Genomic DNA, 23,562 nt, shown 5'->3' with positions numbered 1-23,562 from the left:
TCGCAATGATGCTTGATTTTTTCATTTTAAACTTAAATTCAAACCATTATCGGCGCACAACCAGTAATGCCAGGCATATAAAATCAACAGCAGATTCTTTGATATGACACGTGTGCCTTCGAAATGAATGTTTTTAGAGCACAATTGAAGCATGATACTTGACTTTTTCATTTTGAACTTTAATGTACGCCATTATATGTAAAAAATTCTATAAAATCAACAGTAGGTTCTCTATAGTGCAATATAGACTACAATGTATTACTACTTAATTTACTCACATAAAATTAATATACGAAAATATAGATTTATGCGTAAACTTTAAGTATTTACTTCAAAAGTGCTCAATACGTAGGTAGAGCTAGTTAGTAAGTTATAAAATGTATATGGCGATTAAGCTACACTGAATATTCCGCCTTTCATCCACTCTAGGATTCTTCAGCATAGCTTAATCGCCATATACATTTTATAACTTACTAACTATATATATATATATATATATATATATATATATATATATATATATATATATATATATATATATATATATATATATACCAGCAAGGTGACCCGATGTTGCTCGGTATTGAATAATATATATATATATATATATATATATATATACATGTCAGACCCTTTAAGAAACTCGTTCCTTATCGTTAAGCACTTTCAGTTAAATTAAAAAGGCAGTCAATTTAGCTCTTATGTGCTGATCATCATATAATGATTAGATCACTGACAGACGTTAAAAAACATTTAAAAATAAATGTTTAAATGTCAACAGTATTTCTCGCGGTTAACGATGGCCGAATGGACTGGGTCGTTGCTAATGAAGCGAGAGATTGCTTCTGTTGCCGGGTTCGGATCCTGCTGGACATGCAGCAACGACAGCAAAAAACACAAACAATCAGATTTGTGTTTCGACGTAACGCCACGGAGACGAGTGGAGCAATAGGCCACGGTCACGCGCAACTTTCTCAACAACTTTCATGTGTTAATGACATGTCACCATGGGAATCAACGTGAATCGACTTAGGTTTTACGAGCGCTTTTCTATCGCTACTATACGTGAAAACACTTTGAACCTGCTCTAGGCTTGCCAAGATACAAGGGCATCCTGTGAAACTTCTTGATACTTGAGTGTTTGTTTCGGGAAGCGTTATTTAATTAATTATTATTTGCCTCACGATGTTCTTCCTAATTCTTTAGTAACTCTTATTTAATGTACGTTGTGCCGGAAGTGCTATTGTTGCTGAACACTTTCCCATTTTGATTAGTAGTTTTTTTTATTTACCTTATTTGGTGTTTACTTTTAAGTGTATTTAATTTTAACTGTAACGAAAGTTTCATTCGTTGAATAAATTTATATTAAAATTGTTTTGTACTTTTTACGAACTTTCGACAGTTCATGCATCATTTCGATTGTACTTGTAAGAAGAGGCGTATCAAAACAGGAACGATTAAATTAATAAGAAAATAAATATATGTAAAACACACACAATAATCATAAACTAATGTTTCGAAGAATTTATCACATCTTGAGTCATCCATCAACTGGCGGCGAAACATTCATTGCCATGATGCTCGCTCACTCATTGTTGCTGGAAAGCTCAATTTCCGAAAAACCAATATTCTGTCTTCTGAAGTCTTGACTGTACTATAATGCCTTTCAGTCTAATGCTTGATTTCTGGCAACAACAAGAGCATTTTTTCGAGAAGATTCGCCGTGTAGGCATACATGTTTAGCCTGCGTCAAAAGTTGACATTAAGCAACTGCAAATATGCGTGGAAGGCATTCTGTCTTAGATAATCTGGACGCGATATTCTGTAGAAAACGCATAGTATTTTGGTCAAGTTGCTCAGATTGAGCTTAAAAAATCTATAAAAGCAGATAAACTAATCTGAGAAGCGTATATGCCAACATACAACTTAATAATATTTGAGGCCGCAATCACCCTGGGTGGATCGAGCGGCTTCCTTCCTCATCCCAATGACATCTCCAACCATGACAACCCACGCATAACGGCCTTCTGCAAATTCACTGGAAATAGCGGGCCATTCATTATTCCGCGTAGACCAACTAATTCCGGACCTGAGAGCTCAAAGAGATCCTTCTTGATCGTCTTCGCCCAGTTTTTCAACAATCCATTAATACGTTTCCGTCAGCTGGGAAGTGGATGTAGGAGGAGGTCATCAATTCGCATTCCGGACACGGACCACATCGCCAAAATATCGCAGAAGCGAGGAAGGGGGCGTAGGGACAAATGAAGGCCGAGACTGGCAACAGTGACCCGTCTGCACTTCAATAACGTAGAACTTCGCATAATTCCCGACATTTCAAAATGTTCATGCATACCACTTCAACTTATGATAAAATAAAATTGTGAACTTTTCTTTTCCAAACATTAGAGTCTGATTTACGCTAATGACTCATCCATGGTTTAAGGTACGCAGGTGGAGTGTTTAATAAACTTTCAACAGACCTCACAGAACTTGAACATTGCAAAATATACAGTTCGTATTAATCAAACGGTTACAGTTGATTGATGCCTTACTTAGTTTTGTATTTTTGGTGGGGTTGCTTTATCTAATTACTGGTTAAATCATATGCTTACATGAGTGACCATATGAAGGTTGCCAAATCCATAATAAACGTAGAGCTATAGGGTAGACAGGACTGCAACACGTACATCGAGTCTTCAGCCCGAAACGGTGTTGCTTCGCCAAACACAGCATCTAAATTGTTATAGCGAAACCAATAACCAATGCATCACCTGTGTATACTAACTAATCCATATATTTATATAAAACAATAGTAAAAACATTTATTTTCTTTCTTAATCTGACATTTCGCCCATTCTTTCAGCTTAAAGCTAACTCTACATAAAAAACAAAAACAAAAAAAACGATGCAAGTCATAAATCCACCTAAGTTTGTTTGTTTTACACAAGTCTTTATATAATCAATTTAAAAATAAAAATTATTTAACGTCCAATATGGCGGAAGTCGCCATCTTAGGTTTTGTCCATTTCTGATATGTATTTTTGATAGGCTGTTTACTGAACTAACTTCCATATTATATTCATAATGTGTTTGTGCGATTATATGTCGTTATATATTTTTAAACCAATATTTAAAAACATACCGTATATATATATATATATATATATATATATATATATATATATATATATATATATATATATATATATATAAATGTAATTCTTGGTTCGTTCAAAGCTTATACAACTATATTTCCTCATTACCAATTTATTTGAAATTTTCAGACAACCCATCCTTAGAGTCGAGGGATATTTCTATGATATTAAAATAAATTTACATCGCCAATTATTAAAATATTAAATAAAATACATATATTTTTCGTAAGCCGTTAGTGCGAACCTATTTTGTTGATAGAACTGAACTTCCGGTTCGATTCATTTCACACACCACGATTTGACGAAATGAATTAGAAGATTTCATTTTCTGCTACTCGATAAGTAAAAAAAACATAATTCATTTATTTATCTTCCAAATTTTTTAATTTAAACATTTTTCTTTATTATATCAGGCAAAAAAAAAGTTGTTGCTTGCTTTTTGAGTCGAAGTCGTTTTTTTGTTTTTTGTTTTTTTATTTTTCGATATAAGAAAATATGAACTTTTTTGTTATTAACACTATAAATTGTTCGGTAAAAGTAAAGGTTTTTTTCGAAGAAATTTTACGGATTAATAACGTGCTTAAATAATATTTGGTGCTAATGCAGAGAGTGGTCCGCACTATTTTTTTAATCGTATTTCCACGTTTAATTAAAGTTTTATGAGATGGTTTTTTATTCAATTGTAAGGTTAAAATACAGATTAGGTACAAAACACCCTCCCCCATGTTAAGAATGCCTTTTAAAATAATAACGTTATTATTTCAGCACGGATCACTCTCTGCATGAGTATCGTACTTTCACCTAACAATTTAATAAACAAAACATGGTACTTATGCAGAGAAAGTACCGTGCTAAAATAATAACGTTATTTAGAAAGCCATTCTTAACATGGGGATGGCGTTTTGTAACTATTCTATACTTTCACCAAACAATTTAATAAACAAAAGATGGTACTTATGCAGAGAAGGTACCGTGCTGAAATAATGCTATTAAGAAAGCCATTCCTAACATGGGAAAGGGAGGGTGTTCTGTAACTATTTTATACTTTCACCTAACTATTTAATAAACAAAAGATAGTACTTATGCAGAGAAGGTACCGTGCTGAAATAATACCGTTATTTAGAAAGCTAGTCTTAACATGGGGGGAGTTTTGCATCTATTCTATACTTTCACCTAACAATTTAATAAACAAAAATAGTTAGTACGTATGCATAGAAAATACCGTGCTGAAATAATGTTATTTAGAAAGACATTTTTAACATGGAGACAGTATTTTGTAACTATTCTGTCCTTTCACCTAACAATATAAAAACAAAACATGGTACTTATGCAGAGAAGCTACCCTGCTGAAATAATGACGTTATTATTTAGAAAGCTATTCTTAACATGGGAATAGGGGTGTTTTGTAACTATTCTGAACTTTCACCTAACAATTTAATAAACAAAAGTTAAACTTAAGCAGACAAGGAACAGTACTGAGTCATTAACATTATTTAGAAAGCCATTCTTAACATGGGGAGGGAGGATGTTTTCTAACTATTCTGTACTTTCGGTGCTAATGCAGAGAGTGATCCGCGCTATTTTTTAAAAATCGTATTTCCAAGTTTAATTAAAGTTTTATGATATGTTTTTTATTCAATTGTAAGGTTAAAGTACAGAATAGGTACAAAAACCCCTCCCCCTCCCCATGTTTAGAATGGCTTTTTAAATAATAACATTATTATTTCAGCACGAATCACCCTCTGCATGAATACCGATTAATATTTTGTTGTTTGCTTTTTTTTTACCGTATTTTGTTGTTTGTTTTTTAAGAAAACCTTTTTTAACAAAAATTGAAAGTACACGTTTTTTCTTTTTTTTACAGAAGTTGTTTTTATATAAGAAAATATGAATGCTTTTTCTTTATTAAAGAAATTGTGTACTCGTGCACTTATTTGATCCGTGCTGAAATAATAACGTTATTATTTAAAAAGCGATTCTTAACATGGGGAGAAGAGGGTGTTTTGTACCTATTCTGTACTTTAACCTTAAAATTGAATAAAAAAAACGGTAAATTTTTAGATTGGGTCCACCTCCACAATTTTCTTTTAAATGACGACTTTAAAGGTTTTCGGCTATGCTGAATACGGAAATCGCATTGAAATTTTGCAGAAGTAAGTAGTTATCGAGATATAAAAAGTTGTATAATGCATTGTAATCTCTGGCGGCCATCTTTTTTACACGCTTGCGCGCGTCATAAACAAATCTACGCGCATAACAAAGATGGCCACCAAAGGATACAATGCATAAAACAACTATTTATATCTCGATAACTACTTATTTCTGCAAAATTTCAATGCGATTTCCATATTCAGCATAGTCGGAAACCTTTAAAAGTCGTCATTTAAAAGAAAATTGTGGAGGTAGACCTAATCTAAAAAAATACCCAAAAAACATAAAACTTGGAAATACGATTTAAAAAAATAGCGCGGATCAGTAAGTGCATTAGTACCCATTAAGCGACTAACGTGACCTTATTGCCAAATAAGCTCTGGCTACAATGTTGAACGCGCCGTTTACATTGTTTTTTTTTTCAAGTTAAATTCAACTTTCACAATATCTTTTTATTTTTTTTTTTATAATTTCACAATATCTTTTTTAATAATAAATTGTTAGTTAAAAGCACACAATAGTTACAAGACACCACCTCTCTATGGTAAGAATGGCTGAAAAAATATTAGGTATTCATGTAGAGAGTGATCTGTGCTGAAATAATAACGTTATTATTTAAAAAGCCATTCTTAACATGGGGAGGGGAGGGTGTTTTATACCTATTCTGTACTTTAACCTTACAATTGAATAAAAAAACATATCATAAAACTTTAATTAAACTTGGAAATACGATTTAAAAAATAGCGCGGATCAGTAAGTTCATTAGCACCAGAAATTGTTAGGTGAAATACAGAAAAGTTTCTACCAAGAAAACCATTATTATTTTTTTTTGCTATTCTTACCAAGGGGAGGGGATTGTGTTTAGTCACTATTCTGTGCTTTCAACTAACAATTTATTAAAAAAACAAAAGGTAAATTTTCACATTAGGTCCACCTCCACAATTTTTAACATGGGTAGTTTGGGGTGTTTATTCTGAAAGCCGTTCTTAACATGGGGAGAATGGTGGTATTTATTCCAAAAGCCGTTTTGAAAGACGAAAGACAGGTAAAAGGTTAAAACACGTGGTTAGGCATGGGTGTTGTTTATTCCGAAAGCCGTTCTTAATATGGGGAGGTTGGGAGTGTTTATTCATGGTCGTCAGTGAATTATAGTGCATAGTACAGGTCTTTATATCTCGAAAGATAATTGCCTCTGCAAATTTTAAATGAGATTTTTTTATTCAGCATAGTCGAAAATTGTGGAGGTGGACCGAATGTAAAAAAAAATACCCTCCCCCCAAAAAGATATCGTGAAATTTAAATTTAAGCACGGTACTAAAAATAAAATTAGACAGAAAAATACACCTTTGGGTTTGTACGTGCACAAAGACTTGAAAAAGTTGTCAACAAAAACAGATATATAAGAAGTAAATATTTTCAAAGGCGAGATAAGTTACTTTTCTACCTAATTGGATAATTTTTAGTGGTTTTATTGGGTTTGTACTACTGTACATATAGATTCGAAAAAGTTGTCAAAAAATAAATGTATAACAAATATTATCAAAGGCAAGATATGTTACTTTATTACCAAAATGGATAATTTTTTTTGTTTTTTTAATGTAAAATGTTTATTCGGCTCAAAAAACACAGCGTTTACTGCTATATTTGAAAATTACAAATGGCGACAGACTGTGTTAAACACATTGGGAAAATGAGTTAAAACTAAAAAAAACTATACAAAATACTGTTAAAAACCACCGAATACATGTCTGCCTATGTCACGGTAACATATATTGAGTGTGTTCCTGACAGTATTTTGTATAGTTTTTTTTTTAATTTTAACTCATTTTCCAAACTTAACGTGTTCAACACGGTCTGCCGCCATTTGTATTTGTCAAATATACAGATAAACGCTACATGTTTTCGAACCGATTAAACATTTTACACTAAATAAAAACACTAAAATCTTATCCAGTTAGGTAGAAAAGTAACTTATCCTGCCTTTGATAACATTTATTTGTTATATTTATTTTTCAACAACTTTTTCGTTTCTGTGTTTAGTAATAAAAACCCGTTTGATTTACTATAACGTTTAGTCGGCTCGAAAAACAGTGTTTATCAGTGTATTTGAAAAATACAAACGGTGACGGACACTGTTGATGATGTTAAGTTTGAGAAAATGATTTTAAACTAAAAAACTATACAAAACACTATCAGAAACCCACCGAATATGTCAGCCTATGTCACAATAACATATAATCAGTAGGTGTCTGACACTGTTTTGTATAGTTTTTAACTGATTTTCCCAAACTTAACGTATTCAACAGAGTCCGCGACCATTCATCTTTTTCAAATACATAGATAAACACTGAGATTTTTTAGCCGATTAAACATTTTACATTAAATAAAAACACTAAAAAATTATCCAGTTAGATAGAAACGTAATTTACCTTACCTTTGCTTTAATTTATTCGTTTTTCGACAACGTTTTCGAATCTGTGTATAGTACCGCTCCCCTTACCCAAATATTAATTAAAAACTCACATTTTTGAATACAATAAAAAAGAAAACTATTTAGCGTTTCAACGTTTTAGCAACTTTCGGCTTAATCCACTGAATATTGGTCGAGCCCAAGCCATGATTGACGGTAACTCCCGAGGATCCAGATCCAATTCTGCAAGAGTACCATTTTTTTTTTTTTCATTTTCGCCTTTTTTTTTTTTTTTACTTTTTGGAGTGGATTGCTGTACTAAGAATATAAGAAACATGCATTTTCTCTTTTTATTAGAATTTTCCATTACACGAAATTAAGCCATAGCAACGCGTGGCAGGGTACAGCTAGTATATATATATATATATATATATATATATATATATATATATATATATTGCGTGTATTTAGGCAACATTTTTTCATTCAGGCAAACATTCTTAAACACATCAGAAAGCTTTTCTTTAGTAATACCTTTCCATTTTTTCCAATTTTCGTATTATCTTTTTTTTTTGTATATACGTCGAACGTATAGATGTATGGGCCATACTTTCCATACTTATGTACCATACATCCATAGTCCAATGTATATACAAAAAAGATAATACGAAAAAAAATGTATTACTAAACAGAAGCTTTCTGATGTTTTAACAATGTCTGCATGAACAATAAATATATATACTAACAGGCATATCCGGCGTTGTCCGATATTGAATGAGCATTAACGAATATTCCACACTTCAAATATTTTATTTATTAATTAAATCGGTGGAATCGCCCATTTTCTTTTCAATCAAATCAATTGATTGCCTGCTATAGTTGAGGACCTACAACGATGCATCGTGATAAAGCTTCACGTGCCTTTCCGCAGTGACTTTGTCAACAAGACATTGCAGTCTACATTGCATCGTAGAGAACATAGTTGATTCTATAAAATAAGATTTATACAATGGATTTAATTAAAATTTACAATGTCAAGTATCATGGTTCAGTTGTGCTCTAAACAGAAATATTTATTTCAATCGCGCTTATGTCTTATCAAAGAACCTACTGTTAATTTTATACGCCGAGTTCGTCGGCTTGTGCGTCGATAAAACTTCTCAAATGCACTTGTGATGTATCAGAGTGCTAATTTTGTTAAAAATTGGACTGTTGCTTCTTTAATCGGATTTTTTTCGGTACTTATGGGAGTCATTCCGATTTAAAACAGATGTAAGAACACTCCCGGATACATAAAGTACATTTGTATAAAACCCATAACCAATGCATCACCTGTGTATACTGACTAATTATTATTTCAGCTTAAAGCTAACCCTACATCCAAAAACCGACCCAAAAAATGAATTCCTACCCCTTTAAGACCCCTCCTAAATTTATATTATATGATACTTTATGAAATAAATTTAAAAAATTAAAAATTATTTAACGTCCAACATGGCGGAAGTCAGTACGGCACAATCACGTTGACACACCGGTTCTCGCCAGATCACCGATGTTAAGCAACGTTGAGCCTGGGTGACCATTTGGGAAGGTTAGGCACTGTATTTACCTTCTGGGAAGATTGGGCGTGAGGCCAGCACCCTCACCCTGTAAAAAGAACTCCTCGCTACAAAAACATACAGGATGAACAGAAAGTCCTTGGACCAATTCAAAAGTGGTTTATTAATAGAAAATTACAAAAATATAAATTAAACATGAATGAAAATTATAAGTTAGGAAACCAAGAATAAATTCAAATTATTTATTTTCAATGTGATGTCCCTTCCTTTCGATTAGATGTTCAATTCTCTGTCTGAAGTTACCAACCGAGGCACGCAGCGTTTCCTGAGGTATTTTTGCCCATTCACTCAGAAGAGATGTCTTCAAAGCATCAACACTTGGATGAGCAACACAACAGACCTTTGCCTCCAACAAAGACCACACCGAAAAATCCATGGGATTCAAATCAGGCGATGCAGGAGGCCACATCTCCTTACTCCAGAATCTTGGAAAATGACGTTGGCACCAGTCCTGAGTTTTTCTGGAGGTTTGGGATGGTGCTCCATCTTGTTGGAAGGTGAAAGGCTGATCTTTGAAGTGTTTCTTCATCTCTTCAAATGCTGGAACCAAAATATCGTTAATGTAGCTATCTGTGTTGATCTTAACCCCCTGCTCCACAAAAATCAGAGGCGACTTCCAAGATTTGGATACTGCAGCCCACACCATGAGGGAAGACGGCTTTTGTCGGCGGAAAACTATTCTCACGGAGTCATCAATGTCTGCTGAAGATTTTGCGTAAACTCTGTCGTTCTGATTGTTAACAGTCGCTTCAATTGTGAAGAGTTTTTCATCAGAAAAAACAATCTCTCACTCTGCCGTGACAGCCTTCAGTTCTCCAAGAAGAAGCTTTGCTCTTTCAAGTCTCTTGTGCTTTTGGGCAGGTGTGAGGTACTGTCTCTTTCTCATCTTTTAGGGGGACAACTGGAGATCGTTTTTTTACGGTGGTTCTCATCGAGGTCACGCTCACATTCATGTCTTTAGCCATTTGTCTTGCAGATCTCTTCGGGTTCCTCCTTACCCTCTCTCGGACAGCTTTAATCACCTTCTTTATTCGAGCAGTGCGAGGTCTTCCACTCCTCGGACGGTCTTCAGATGTACCAAGTTCCTTAAATCTGTTCACAACATGGTACACGGTGGATTTAGTCACTTTCAAGAGCTTAATAATCTCTGAGTTTGTCCTTCCCGCGCAATGAATCTGAATTATGGCCTCTCGTTTGCTCATTTTTCTGAAAGTTTAAACAAAATTATTTTAATATTTTTGTTGAAAATAATTAGATCAATAGTTAGACTAAATACTTACTTTATTCGAAAAGAGAAAAAGTGATTTTAACAATATTTAATTTTAAAACTAAAAATGGTCCAAGGACTTTCTGTTCACCCTGTATACAAAAGTTGTAGATGGCCTATGCCCCTCCAAGGGCTCAAGGGTTATGGGATGGGATGGATGACAGAAGCAGCCATCTTTGGTTTTGTCTATTTTTGATGCATATATATTTTTTATCTGATTTAGATTTTGATCTGAACTAACTCCTACACTATATCTATCATGAGTTTGTATGTTTGTACGTAGCTATGCATTTTTAAACCAATGTTTGTAAAATACGCTAAATAAATAAATTTAAAAAACAGCTATGTCGCCTGCTCTACTAAACTCATTCCCTTGTTCTATTTTCGGTTAATTTACGTTAAATAAATTAAACAGACTTTGACATTACTCATAACCAACTTATGTGCGTATATATATATAAATATATATAAATAAATAAATAAATAAATATATATATATATATATATATATATATATATATATATCGTACACATGAAACGCCGAAATGAAAATTAGGCCGGTAAAATGTAGTCGCCATCAAAACAAGTCGAAAAAGAGGCTAGCTAAGGAAAAACGATAACTCAGTGTTATTAGCGTGCCTTTTTACTAGAAATTCATGGAAAGATGTTATCGTTCATTACTTAGCAAGCATATTTCTCATTGCTTATAAAGATGGCGACTATATTTTTTTCATTGTTTATAAAGATGGCGACTATATTTTTCCACCAGCACAAATGTAGCTATACCCCACCACCAATTTGACAAATCACCGATTCTAAATCAATGGACCATAACTTTTTCATGTTTTTCAAGAACAAGAAGTTTAGTATTGTGATAAAAGACAATAGAATCACTTGCAGTTTTGTAACATTTAAACTCTTTTTTTTTTTATAAGTTAACTATTGTACTATTTATCATTCCAGGCGCCTCGGCTGCAATTCTTACTGCGCAGTTGTCGTATTATCGTAAAGAGCCACCAATTGGAGGGTACTGGATGGCGGGTCTTCTGGTAAGTTACATTTTCTCCTCTACTGCACCCTCCTCTCGCAAGCAGATGGTTAGCGAAGGGTATTAGCAACAGCAGCAGCGGCGTTTGAGCACCTATTCAAATTAGCAAGTGCGTGCGGGCTTGCGTGACAAGAAGGCACATGGTCGACGGGAGAAGCAAAGTGCGCGCTGGGAAAATGGACGTGTAATGCCGAAGACGAGAAATAGCTAGCTATGGCCGACATGTGATCGAGGAAAGGAGCAAAACCGAGCTAGATGGACGTGTGGCTCCGTCGTGGCGACGAGTAGCTGTTAAACTGGTGTGGGGGTTTTGTTACTCTCATGACAGACGAAATGAACAATAAAAAAAAAAAAGGAAAAACAAGAAGGCATTGTTTGGGGGAGTAACGTTAATAAATGCCTTTTGCTAAAACAGAAAATAAAAAACCGAGTCGAATTTATTTATTTTGTTTGTTCGTTCGTTTGTGACGGTACCAGATAGCGCCGGAGTTCGACAGAGGTTTGAACTGTAACAAACATGTTTCGAGCGTAACAGCCACGTTACAGGGACATGATAGGGAAACTGTTACGTGATTTTAAATTCTTTTGATCGGACATTATCTTGCTTTGGTGCCGCTGTTTGCATAAAATGTACGCAATCTGTTTTGGCATAATAATACTGAGTATAATCACGATGATCTGGACGATTATATTTATAGCCAGGGATGATAAAAATGAATCAACCAGGTACCAAAATCGATGTATAAAATGTATTGAATCTCTTTTTAGTCATGACTTTTAGTCTTAACACGAGAAAAGGGCAACTACTGATTCTAATTGGATTAATACTACCATTCTTTATCTAATTTTTTACAATTTAAAGGTTCTCTGGGTGGATTGATGCTGACAATATTTGCCTTTTCTTTACAATAGTTATTTCTTTTGACATTCCTTTTTTGATCATTTTTCTATTTTTTTTTTTACACAGTGATCACCACTTAACAAGGCCCGGAAGCCACTCATGGATAAGGGTTATTGCAAGTACATTACGTTAGTGTGGAGATTTGATGAAGTGTTTACTTAAGGGGGCGGTTCATTAGGAATTTGTTAACGTTGGATTTGAAGACATCCAAGTTGTAGTTCGGTGGGAAGCAGGCAGACGGAACAGAGTTCCACAGGCGTGCAGTTCTAAGAAAGAAGCTTTTTTCATGGAATCTACGTTTTGATTTAGGCACAGATATAGAGTGGGGGAAATTTTTCACATTGGATTCTGCTAGACGGGTGTTTTTCGTGAAAGATTGGCGGGGGGGACTAGAGATTGGAGTTCAGACGAGCACCTGCCATGGAAATAACGATAAAACAAGGATAGGCTCGCAACGTCTCTTCTGTGAGAGAGAGGTTGCAGGGTAGAGAAAAGGGCACCCCCACTAAGCCACGAACTCTATTTTGTACTCTGTCAAGGCAGGATAGGCTTTTTAGCAGCTCCTGCCCATATATGGCAGCAGTATTCCATCCTTGGACGTACTTGGCTTTTATATATATAGAGAATTGCATCAGTAGTGAGATATCTTCTGGAGCGGTAGAAGGATCCCACCATCTTTCCAGCGACCTTGGCAACAGACTTGATGTACGTGTTCCATTTCAGATCAGGAGTAAAGGTCAAATCCAGAAGCTTGTCAAAACACGGGGCCTCACCCAGACGAGAGCCATCCATCACAATTGATGCCAGATGGGAATCAGAGCGTTGATGATGTAAGGATAGGAGTTTGGTTTTGGATGTATTAAAGGTAACCAGCCACTTCTTCCCCCACTGAACCACGCGCTCGAGATCAGAGGAGAGAGAATCAGAGAGAACTTTGTCATTTACAGCCTTTGATGTGTTGCCGTAGATGGTCGTGTCATCAGCATAGATGTCAACGAATGATTTAAGTATGTGTGTAGGGAGGTCATTGATGTAGATCAGGAAGAGAGTTGGGCCCAGGATTGACCCCTGAGGGATCCCAGCATTTATATTGCAGGCCTCCGATTTTTGTCCCTCTATCACTACTCTTATGAGCCTATCGGAGAGAAATGATTTAATGATTGAGAAAACATTTCCAGTTATACCGTAGCTGGAAATCTTGTGAAGTAGACCCTTATGCCATACCTTGTCGAAGGCCTTTGATATGTCAAGAGCAATTGCCCTAGAAAGGAAGCCTTTGTCAAGAGATTCACTAATCCTGTGGGATATAACCGTCAGCACATCTGCGGTAGATCTTGCAGAACGGAAACTATATTGTGTGTCACTAAGAAGGTTGTTCCTGCTGAGGTGGTTGACTATTTCTCTATTTAATATGGATTCCAGCAACTTACTCATAACACACAGGAGATTTATTGGCATGTACCTAGAGGGAGATGACTTATCACCTAAATTCTTAAATACAGGGCAAACTGATGAAGTCTTCCAGGGAGTCGGAAAGCACTTCTCCTTAAGGCAGCGCTTAAATAGTTTCGTAAGTATGGGAGCAAGTTCTGGTTGAAGCTTTTTTAACACTATAATTGGGATGCCATCAGGGCCAGTTGCTTTACTGGAATCTAGGTTCTTGATTAGCTTGGCGACCTCATGCACGGATATTTGTATGTTACCTAGCTTTTTCTGTGTTATAGGAGGAAATATGGGGAGTTGATGGCCTTCGTCACATAGGGTAGAATTAGCTGCAAAGTTCTTTGCAAATAGTTTGGCCTTGTCTGACGCTGACGAGATGACCTCTGGTCCATTGATAATGGTTGGGATAGAACGCACACTTCTGTTCAGGATCCTATTTGTTATTTGCCAAAACTGGTGGGAACCAAGCCGCTGATCAGCTACCTTGGATTTAACAGACTGGACATATAGCTCTCTTACATTTTTTATTACTCTGTAGAATGATTCTACAGTCAAGAAATAAAACTCATAAAAATAATTCATATTGTTAACACATGAAAGAAACATTAAAATGCACTTTCGAAAGAGGAAATATATGCGTCCCAAAATGATAACCATTGTTTTCTCTTCATTTCATAGTAATTTGTACATGCTGTTTACAGTGCTCAGCTACTAACAGCTCTACTATCGGATCCAGTATCAACTCATCAGGAGGAACCACTTCAGGTTCGACCCCTACTTTTCTACTGCAACTCTGAAGTACCCCCTCCCCCAGGTTGTATTGGTACCGATGTAAACTATGCTTCTCTTTAACACTCATCGCTTCCCTTTAACCAGATCCAATGTGATGCCTTCTCAGCTGCTCCCTGCGCGTCTATAACAGAGTTTTTTTTTTCTATTTTCCATCTTACAATATTCACTGGGGAAGACACTGCATCAGATTTCTATTACAAACTCTTTCAAAAGAGGAAATATATGTCTTTAAAAATTATAATCATTTTTCCCCCTTTGCAAGTGCCAAATCAAAATATAAGAAATAAGATTCCATATTGGAGTTGCTTCAGAAAATGTCATGTATAGCGAAACATCTTTGGATAATTTAGATGAGAATTTTATAAAAACGGAGGTGGAAAGACCTAAAAACTCGAAATACAGGATTTTAATATATTTTAATTTCATACCATCTCTATATATACTTAATTTTTCTACCTCTCATGTTTTTTGTTTGTCAGTTTGTCAGTCCTGGATTAACTGGAATGATACTCGGATACAAACGGCGAGTGATGTCTGTAAGTATTCACAACACACATTGATTTCATTCTTTGCTATTATTAAAACGCTTACAAATTTAAAACTTTTTTTAGTACTTCTGCATTTACCGACTCGCGGTTTCCACGAAGTTTCCTGGGTGTGCTCGGCCGCTGACGGAAATAACCGGAAGCGGATGATAGCGAAAAATTAAACCGCTACAAGAAAATTATAATGACAAACATGAAAAACGTGAAAATACAATAAATAAAATTACAAACATATATATATATATATATATATATATATATATATATATATATATATATATATATATAGCCCAACCCCAACCATAACCTACGCGATTAAAATTAAATTGTTTGTTTCTTTCAATTTATAAAAACGTAGCCTTCATCGATCCGTATTAGCTAAAAACAGAGATCGCGTTCGTTAAAAAATTGAGGAACTCTCGGCCGACCATTTCTAATTATTTTCGTCAGCTGCTGAGCGAGCCGGAGCCAACTTCGTGGAAATCGCATGTCTGTAAATGCAGAAACAACCTTTTCTTTTTTTCTATTGGCGAATCATATACTTTTTTTTTATTTTTATTTTTCTCGTCATGTTGTTTTAGTTGGGGATGGCCCATCCCATCGAATGCCAAACATTCCAACCGAGAGATCTTTTTAAGGATCCAACAGCCTCCTTAAGTGTTTGTATCTCTCTTGTACTTAGTTCACCGGGTATATTTGCCAGGTAATTTCTGAAATACCTTTTTATGAGTCCATTGCTCTTATAATTACTGGAATAATGGAGATATTCCAAAGATTTAATTTTCTGTTCTATGTTGTACACAAGACCTTGGCATTTCGTTATCTTTTGCCTCTTAGCTCCTTTTAACTCAGCATGATTGGAGATACTAACTTCTAAGGTTGCTTCTTTTCTTTTTTGTTCTATATCAATGTCATGTTTAATACCTCTGTTTTCTAGCTACGTAACTTTAAGAATAGTGGATACTTGATGGTGAATGACTTATTTCCAACTATTATTTCTGGTATATGTTCCCAGGACTTGCTGCTGCATTTAATATTCAACTGTTTAGAGAATCAATATTTGATAAGCACGTTAGACTTATAAGAGACTTTAAATCTTTTTTAAAATATCATTATAATAAATAATAAATGTTGTAAACTTATATCATTTATATTATCACACCATGAAAATTCTGTACAGCATAATCACGTTGACACACCGGTTCCTGCCAGATCACCGAAGTTAAGCAACGTTAAGCCTGGTCATTACGAAAATGCGTTGTATGTAGGAGGACGTCGACACCTCTCTGCAAGAGCTGCAAAAACCTAATGTCATCTCCCGTGACAGGGATATACGTGCGACTGGGGACCGCTTGTGAATTTCATACTCCCATGAAACGTCCTCCTTCGGAGGAAGCCGGTTAAACCCGAATAGAGTTAGTGCCCCTCCACACACACACACACACACACACACACACACACACACACACACACACACACACACACACACACACACACACACACACACACACACACAATTGAAAATTAGGAATTTTGTAAAACTTATTGGAACAATAAGAACCAAATCTTAATACAATGTGTGTGTTTGTTTTATATATATATATATATATATATATATATATATATATATATATATATATGATTCACCCGAAAAATAATTAACTGATCATTATAAAATTCTCATATTAATACAAACTAGTGGAACCTGTGGACATTCTACAGCGGCATCTTTCATATGTAATATATAGCTGCTGGCCATTATGTAGACGTCTAGCGTGAATAGAGACCCCGCGATATTATGGTAGCCCTTTTGTTTAAACTGTAGAAGTATTTATTTAAGTAATCTGGTTAATGTAGTGTCAGAATCATTATTACGGTTGAACTCCAATATCCTTGTTGAAGCCTGCAACATATTTACATTGTATAGACGCTCGGCACGAACAGAAACCACGATATCATTGTATACCATTTTTAGGCAGAACAGATACTACCCTTGGATTCTAGCCAGAAGATTAAGAAGGTATATTTTAGTTTCAAGTATGTCCCCCAAACGACATCATTTTTTTTTATTTTAACTTTTTTTGCGTGTTCGGTGATCGGAAGATCTTATTTATTAAAAAGGAAGATAGAAGGTAATGACATACAACGAATATTAAATCAGCGTATCTATATAATAATTTAGTGTTCATAGTTTGCTATCGCCTTTTATCCTTTTTTGTATAAATAGGATCTCTCGATCGAATAATGTATGACCTAGAAACCGTGACACACGTACGTACGTTAAAGGTACTACGTTGTTAATATATACTAGGACAACCCGTGAGAGATTCCACGGTAGTTAAAAAAAAATGTAAAATCCATATATATATAGAATAAAATAAAACAAAACAAATAACGACGAATTTAAAACAATTGTTTAGCAAATTGTTTTTTTTTTAAAACTTTTTAAAGCTAAAAAGAATTGATTTTAAAAATTTAGTTTTTTTTCAATGAAAATTCCGCACATAACACATTGTTTTGTTTTATTTTTTCTGAATATTTTTTATATAAATTATAAAAGAACAGATGTCAAGTCATCGGCACATTTTTTAATTAAAAAAAAAATAACAATTTTTTTTAATTTATAAAATAAAACGGCCAATTTGAAACCGTAAATAGACAGCTATATTAAAAAAAAGGTTTTGGAGAGGAAATGGTTTTAATGATATTTAGCTGATAAAGAGCGACTATAAAGAGAGCTTATTCGTTTCTCATTAATTAATGTTTGCGATGATGATGGTTTTGTGATACTGGCCGTACAGACAAGTAAATTGATATTAAGATACGTTAAGATTTTTGTTCCTTAGAAGTGCTGGTTGAGTTTGAATAAAGTAAAATACGTATGTTATATACGTTTAAAGCCAAAACAACGCATTATTACACAATAAACAGACATTTATTTTGTTTGAAATTTATATTGAAATTCATAAATATATTTCGAAGCAAAGCGGCATCTTCAGTATTTCTTTCTTTCTTTTTTTAATAATGCGTTGTTTTGGCTTCAAACGTATATAATACGTATTTTATTTTATTCAAACGAAACCAGCGCTTCTAAGGAACAAAAGCTTAACGTTAATTCCGGGTGACCACCGCACCGTTCCGAGATTTAAAAAACTACCGTAAAAACAACAAACGGACTTCAACTTTCTGATTCTCTGCTCCAACAACAACATGGCAAAAAAAAAGAAAGAAAGACATACTGAAGATGAAGATTTCCTTCGAAATATATTTATGAATTTCAATATAAATTTCAAACAAAATAAATGTCTGTTTATTTTGTAATAATGCGTTGTTTTGGCTTCAAACGTATATAATACGTATTTTATTTTATGATATTTAGATATTTTCTGTTAGCACAATTTTTTAGACATAATAAATTGCGGAATTTATTTCATTTTGAGATATCCGAGATCATAATTACTTTTAGAAATGGAAAATAGTGCATTAATAGTAAAAAAGTAAAAAAAAAAAAAAAAAATGAATGCCCGGAAATCGAAACTGAAACCTTAAAATATTTAATCAGATGTTCTACTAACGTCATATTTCTAAACACGAATTCAAACCTAAGTGGCAATCTATATATATAAAAGCAGAAAATGTATGTATGTTTGTGTGTATGTTTGTGTGTCTGCTAAAAACTTTCGACAGACACGAGGAAAATTCACAAACTCGGTATCATATCGAAGCCTCATCCTTTGCTCGAAAAATTGGCCAAAAACGTTGATTTTTTCACCCCGAAAGGGAGTGTCAACAAAAACGGTTTTCTCGTGACGACGAACAGTTCTACACATGCGACAGATCACGGCATGGCCTGATTTACTTTAAATAGTTGAAAAACTGAACAAATTTCATGTACGTCGCGTTAGGTCAGTTGATTAGCGCGTTGGTTCAATATCTAAACGTTTTGGGTTTTAATCGTGGTGTGAGATGTCTTTTTTTTTCGATTTTTTAAATTTAAATATTGAACCAGTGTTATTTAAGCCATTTTTCACGTAACGTTCGTTTTTCTGTTTTTTTTTTTTTTTTTTTTTTTTTTTTTTTTTTACTTCGCTTACACACCCAAAAACATCCGGGGACCTACCGATTTTTTAAATTTTAATATCGAAACAGGCTTATTTAAGCCATTTTTAACGTGTTCGCTTTTCTGTTTTTCTGTTTTCATCGTTCGTTTGCCTTACGTTAGTTATTTTTGTGTTTTTTCCCGCTTAAGTTTTAACGTTGTTTTCTTTTTTTTATTTCGCTTATAACAAACAAACCTGGTCGTCGTCGTAACGTTCGACGACTTCCAGGCGCGCACCTGTCAATTTGGTTCTTATTTAAATAAGTTCAAACATCTTTCACTAACTCATTCTGGCTGGCCGATTTTATTTTCAAACTTCGCCTCAGGGCTTCGGGTTCGATCCTACCCCCGGGTTCTTTTTTATTTAACACCACACACACTTACAAACACCCGGGCAACGCCGGGTACCCCCGCTAGTCTATAACATAAATCTCACCTGCCTATTTAAATGTATGTATGCATGTATGTATGTATGTTTGTTTGTATGTCTGCCTAAAACTTTCGACAGAGGCAACGGATTTTCACAGGATCGGTATCATTTTGAAACTCAATCCTTCGGACGACAAATATCGATAAAATGGCTAAAAACATTAATTCCTTCACCCTCAGCTGGGTACTTTTCTACAGGAAGGGGGCCCTTTTTTCGCCCATATTTTCGAAATTCGTTCCCTCTCTTCAATTCTCTAGCATTAATTTAAACTACGTCACTTCCGGTTTGGCATTTGGACGCAACAGCAACACGTCACTTGTTTCACGTTCTTTTCCTACTTCGAGGTACGGTTCGAGTCTGTCTGCCTACTACCACATATTTTTTATTTTGCTCAACACACACCTCCAAACAATCGGTCAACGCCGGGCACCTAGGCTAGTAAAAAATATAATCAATGGATAAACATTATTCATAGCATTGGGGAGTATTGTAATCGTCCAAAACACTGTATTATACGTTACCTACTTATTGGCGTTAAAAACATTTTAATATTTAAGATATATTATTGTAACTGTAAGTCTTTATACATACATGCTCAGGGTGTTGATACATGCTTTTCTGACGTCATCACGTCTCGTCATCGTCATGTTGCAGTGGTCATTGGTCATCGTGTCTGTTTAACTAAGATGAATAAAACTTTTCTTGTAGGAGAGAAACAAGGGGACGTTTGCTGAATTTTCTTCAAAGTTTTATTTCGAGAGAATAAAAATTACGAAAGATGCTAATGTAACTTTAATAATTACTTATTAACTTGTGAAATGAGCGACGTAGATTGACAGACACGCCAGTAACATTCACTGAACCAACCAGTTTTCTAAATAATTTGGCTGCCTTGTTCGCGTGACTTCCCGGAGAGATCTAATATAAAAACCTTAGTTTTCTTTCCCTCAAAAACGTGACGTCATTCGTCATATCCTCATATCGTTCCACTCCTGCTTTGTCTATAATGTTTGACCACTGCCCTTTCTTTATCACGCGTCTTTCATTCAAACCTGAGAACGATCCTATTTTACAGATCTGGATTATCATCTGGGCTATCATGCACTCAATGTGACCCTTGTCAAAATTCAGATAAACTAACTTAATCGCTACAGACATATGGTCCTTAATCGCTACAGACATATGGTCCCTAACATGTAATGTTATAATCTGAACCCATAGGACGCATAATTCTCGTAAACCAAGAACAAAGAAAAGTATTTACAGTAAAACTATGAATTAACCATGCTGTAACATCTTGAAAACCTTTGATGGAATACGACCGAAGAAAACAAACTTTTTTTTATTAGTTTATTGTTTTCATAGTGTCACTTAGTCTACATGTAAATCACATCGGAAGGTAAAATAGAAACAGAAAAAAAATTAACTGGTATACTCCCCCGTTTAATCTGTTAGTTAAATCTAAAATTGAGAATCTATATATTAATACGATAGCGTGTGTGTTATTTTCTGTGTCACACTTACATTCGGGTCGTTTAACTGTTATGTACTTTCATTTCTTGTCATAAATAATTTTACCAAGAATTCTTCATAAATTTTGGTTTCGGTTTCGATTATAACTGATGGCACTCCAGTAATCTCTCTCTTTTTTTTAAATAAATAATTTTATCAAGAATTCTTCACAAATTTTCGTTTCGGTTCCGATTATGGCTGAAGAAACTCAAGTTAAATATATATACATATTTTTTTTCATAAGTTTTATTTAGGTTTCGATTAAAGCTAATGACACAAGTCACATAGATGCATTTTTTATTTTTGAAATTACAACTTTATAATATTTAAAAATCGATAGAACATTAACTCTATTATAATATATACGAAATCTGCAAGAATTAAAATATCATATTTAAGCGTACTTTACGACCGGGCTTTGCCGGACGTTCGTGCTAGCTTAGATAAATACTTTTGCAGTTTTAACAAAAGAGTTACAATAATATCAGGGCATCTCCATTTACAATGAACATCTAAAGACATCAATATATTACATATGAATGAGTCCCCTGTAGAATTTCCACAGGTCCCGCTAGTGTTTATTAATCTTTTAAGCAAAACTTTTCTCCTGCAACCAAGCTTCTGCATAAACTATTTAATAAAAATACCGTTAAACTTAGCTACAGCTGTACAAATAACTTAGAAGATATAATTAAGAGCCATACTAGGTGGATTTCACATTGCAACAACAATAATAATACAATTAATAATAAAGAAAAGCATAATAACAACAATAATGAATGTAATTGTAGAAATAAAAATGAATGTCCGTTAAAAAATGTTTAACTAAAAGTAAAGCATAGACTATGATGTCAATTATGTTTCTGAATTCTTTAAGTGAAAATTAATTGAAATTTTCACTCGATCGTAGTTGAAAAACGGGAGCAAGCCACATCTATATATTAAACATGGAGTTTTGTTTAAAATTCCATACAGATTCCGAAATTCAAGAGAAATATTCTGGCGTTCGAAACCTGAAGAAGATCGAAGGTTAGATCGGCCGAAATGTTATGAGAATACCACTCAAGATACAAACAGCAGTTCGAATAATACAAATGATGTCAATTAGTCCACACATGAACTGTATGATTCGATCGTTAGAAAAAATAGAAAAAGAAAACATTCCTTTGGTACATCGTAAAAATAGTTTAACTGATTTTGTGGTCAATTAGCCCAAATAACTGGTTATTTGATCATCGCCTGACAACAAGGTGCGCCTAGAGTAATTATTCATTGGAATCACATAAGACGGACCAATCCACGAAACATTTTATTACTGTTAACTGCGGAAAGCGAATTTATCTAATGAAAACAAGAAGCATTCCCGTGCTGCGAGAAGTTGATTCATCCGCTATGATCTTCGAACGTAACATAACACCGCCTATCCGGCCGTTTAAACACTAAGCACAAAATACATTTTTCGTTACTTGCTGAGATAGAGGCGACAGATCGATTTCTTTAAATATGTAATTTTAAGCAAAAACAATATTACTTAATTGTCATGTCGAAAATAATAATATATCCCCAAATTACGAAAATTCATCAAGTAGAAATTTATTTATACAGGGTATGGCTTGCTTATTTAAATATAAATATAAATGTAAATAAGCAAGTTGATCTGCTCCACTCTACAGTTAAAAATAATTTTTACGAAAAATTGGGAAAACTTATATTTTCTGTAGACGTGAACACCGTAAAGATTGCGAAAACAGGTAACATAACTGAGAATGCTTATCAAATTCAGAGTTCCAATTTCAGTTCCTGTTTGAATACTATTTATTTGTTTTAATACTATTTATTTGTTTAAATACTATTTTAGACACCAAAACCGGAAGATATTCACACACGCACGTACATATGTTGCTTCTTGTGCGTTATTTAATTAAAAAATTATATAAAAAAATGTTTTGATATAAATGTACAAAAAAAGGAACTGAAATTACTGTTTCTTTTGTTTGTTGTTTAAAAAAATGATATTTAGGAAAATAAATTTTATTTAATTTAATTAACTTACTATTTTTACTATTTGTTGTTTAAATAAATTGATAATTTGGAACTGTTTATTTTACAAATATGTTTTTGCTAAAATGACTTATCTCCCTTGTTTCACAAATTAATGGCCCCGTATTTGTTTAAACCATACCGATTAAC

General features: G+C 34.1%; 1 protein-coding gene across 1 annotated transcript in view; it reads left to right on the top strand.

The window, feature by feature from the left end:
• Positions 1-23,562, top strand: part of LOC145286259 (uncharacterized) — a 107,390-nt gene that overhangs the window by 56,774 nt on the left and 27,054 nt on the right. Inside the window, exons 2-3 of the mRNA XM_080135080.1 lie at positions 11,566-11,651; positions 15,266-15,322. Coding sequence (XP_079991206.1) covers positions 11,566-11,651; positions 15,266-15,322 — 143 coding nt within the window. The remainder of the gene's footprint in view (positions 1-11,565; positions 11,652-15,265; positions 15,323-23,562) is intronic.

The sequence above is a fragment of the Euprymna scolopes genome, chromosome 10 (assembly GCF_053919585.1).
Source record: "Euprymna scolopes isolate OS-2025 chromosome 10, ASM5391958v1, whole genome shotgun sequence".
In the NCBI taxonomy this organism is placed as follows: Eukaryota; Metazoa; Mollusca; class Cephalopoda; order Sepiida; family Sepiolidae; genus Euprymna; species Euprymna scolopes.
This window is presented reverse-complemented; position numbering and strand designations above follow the sequence as displayed.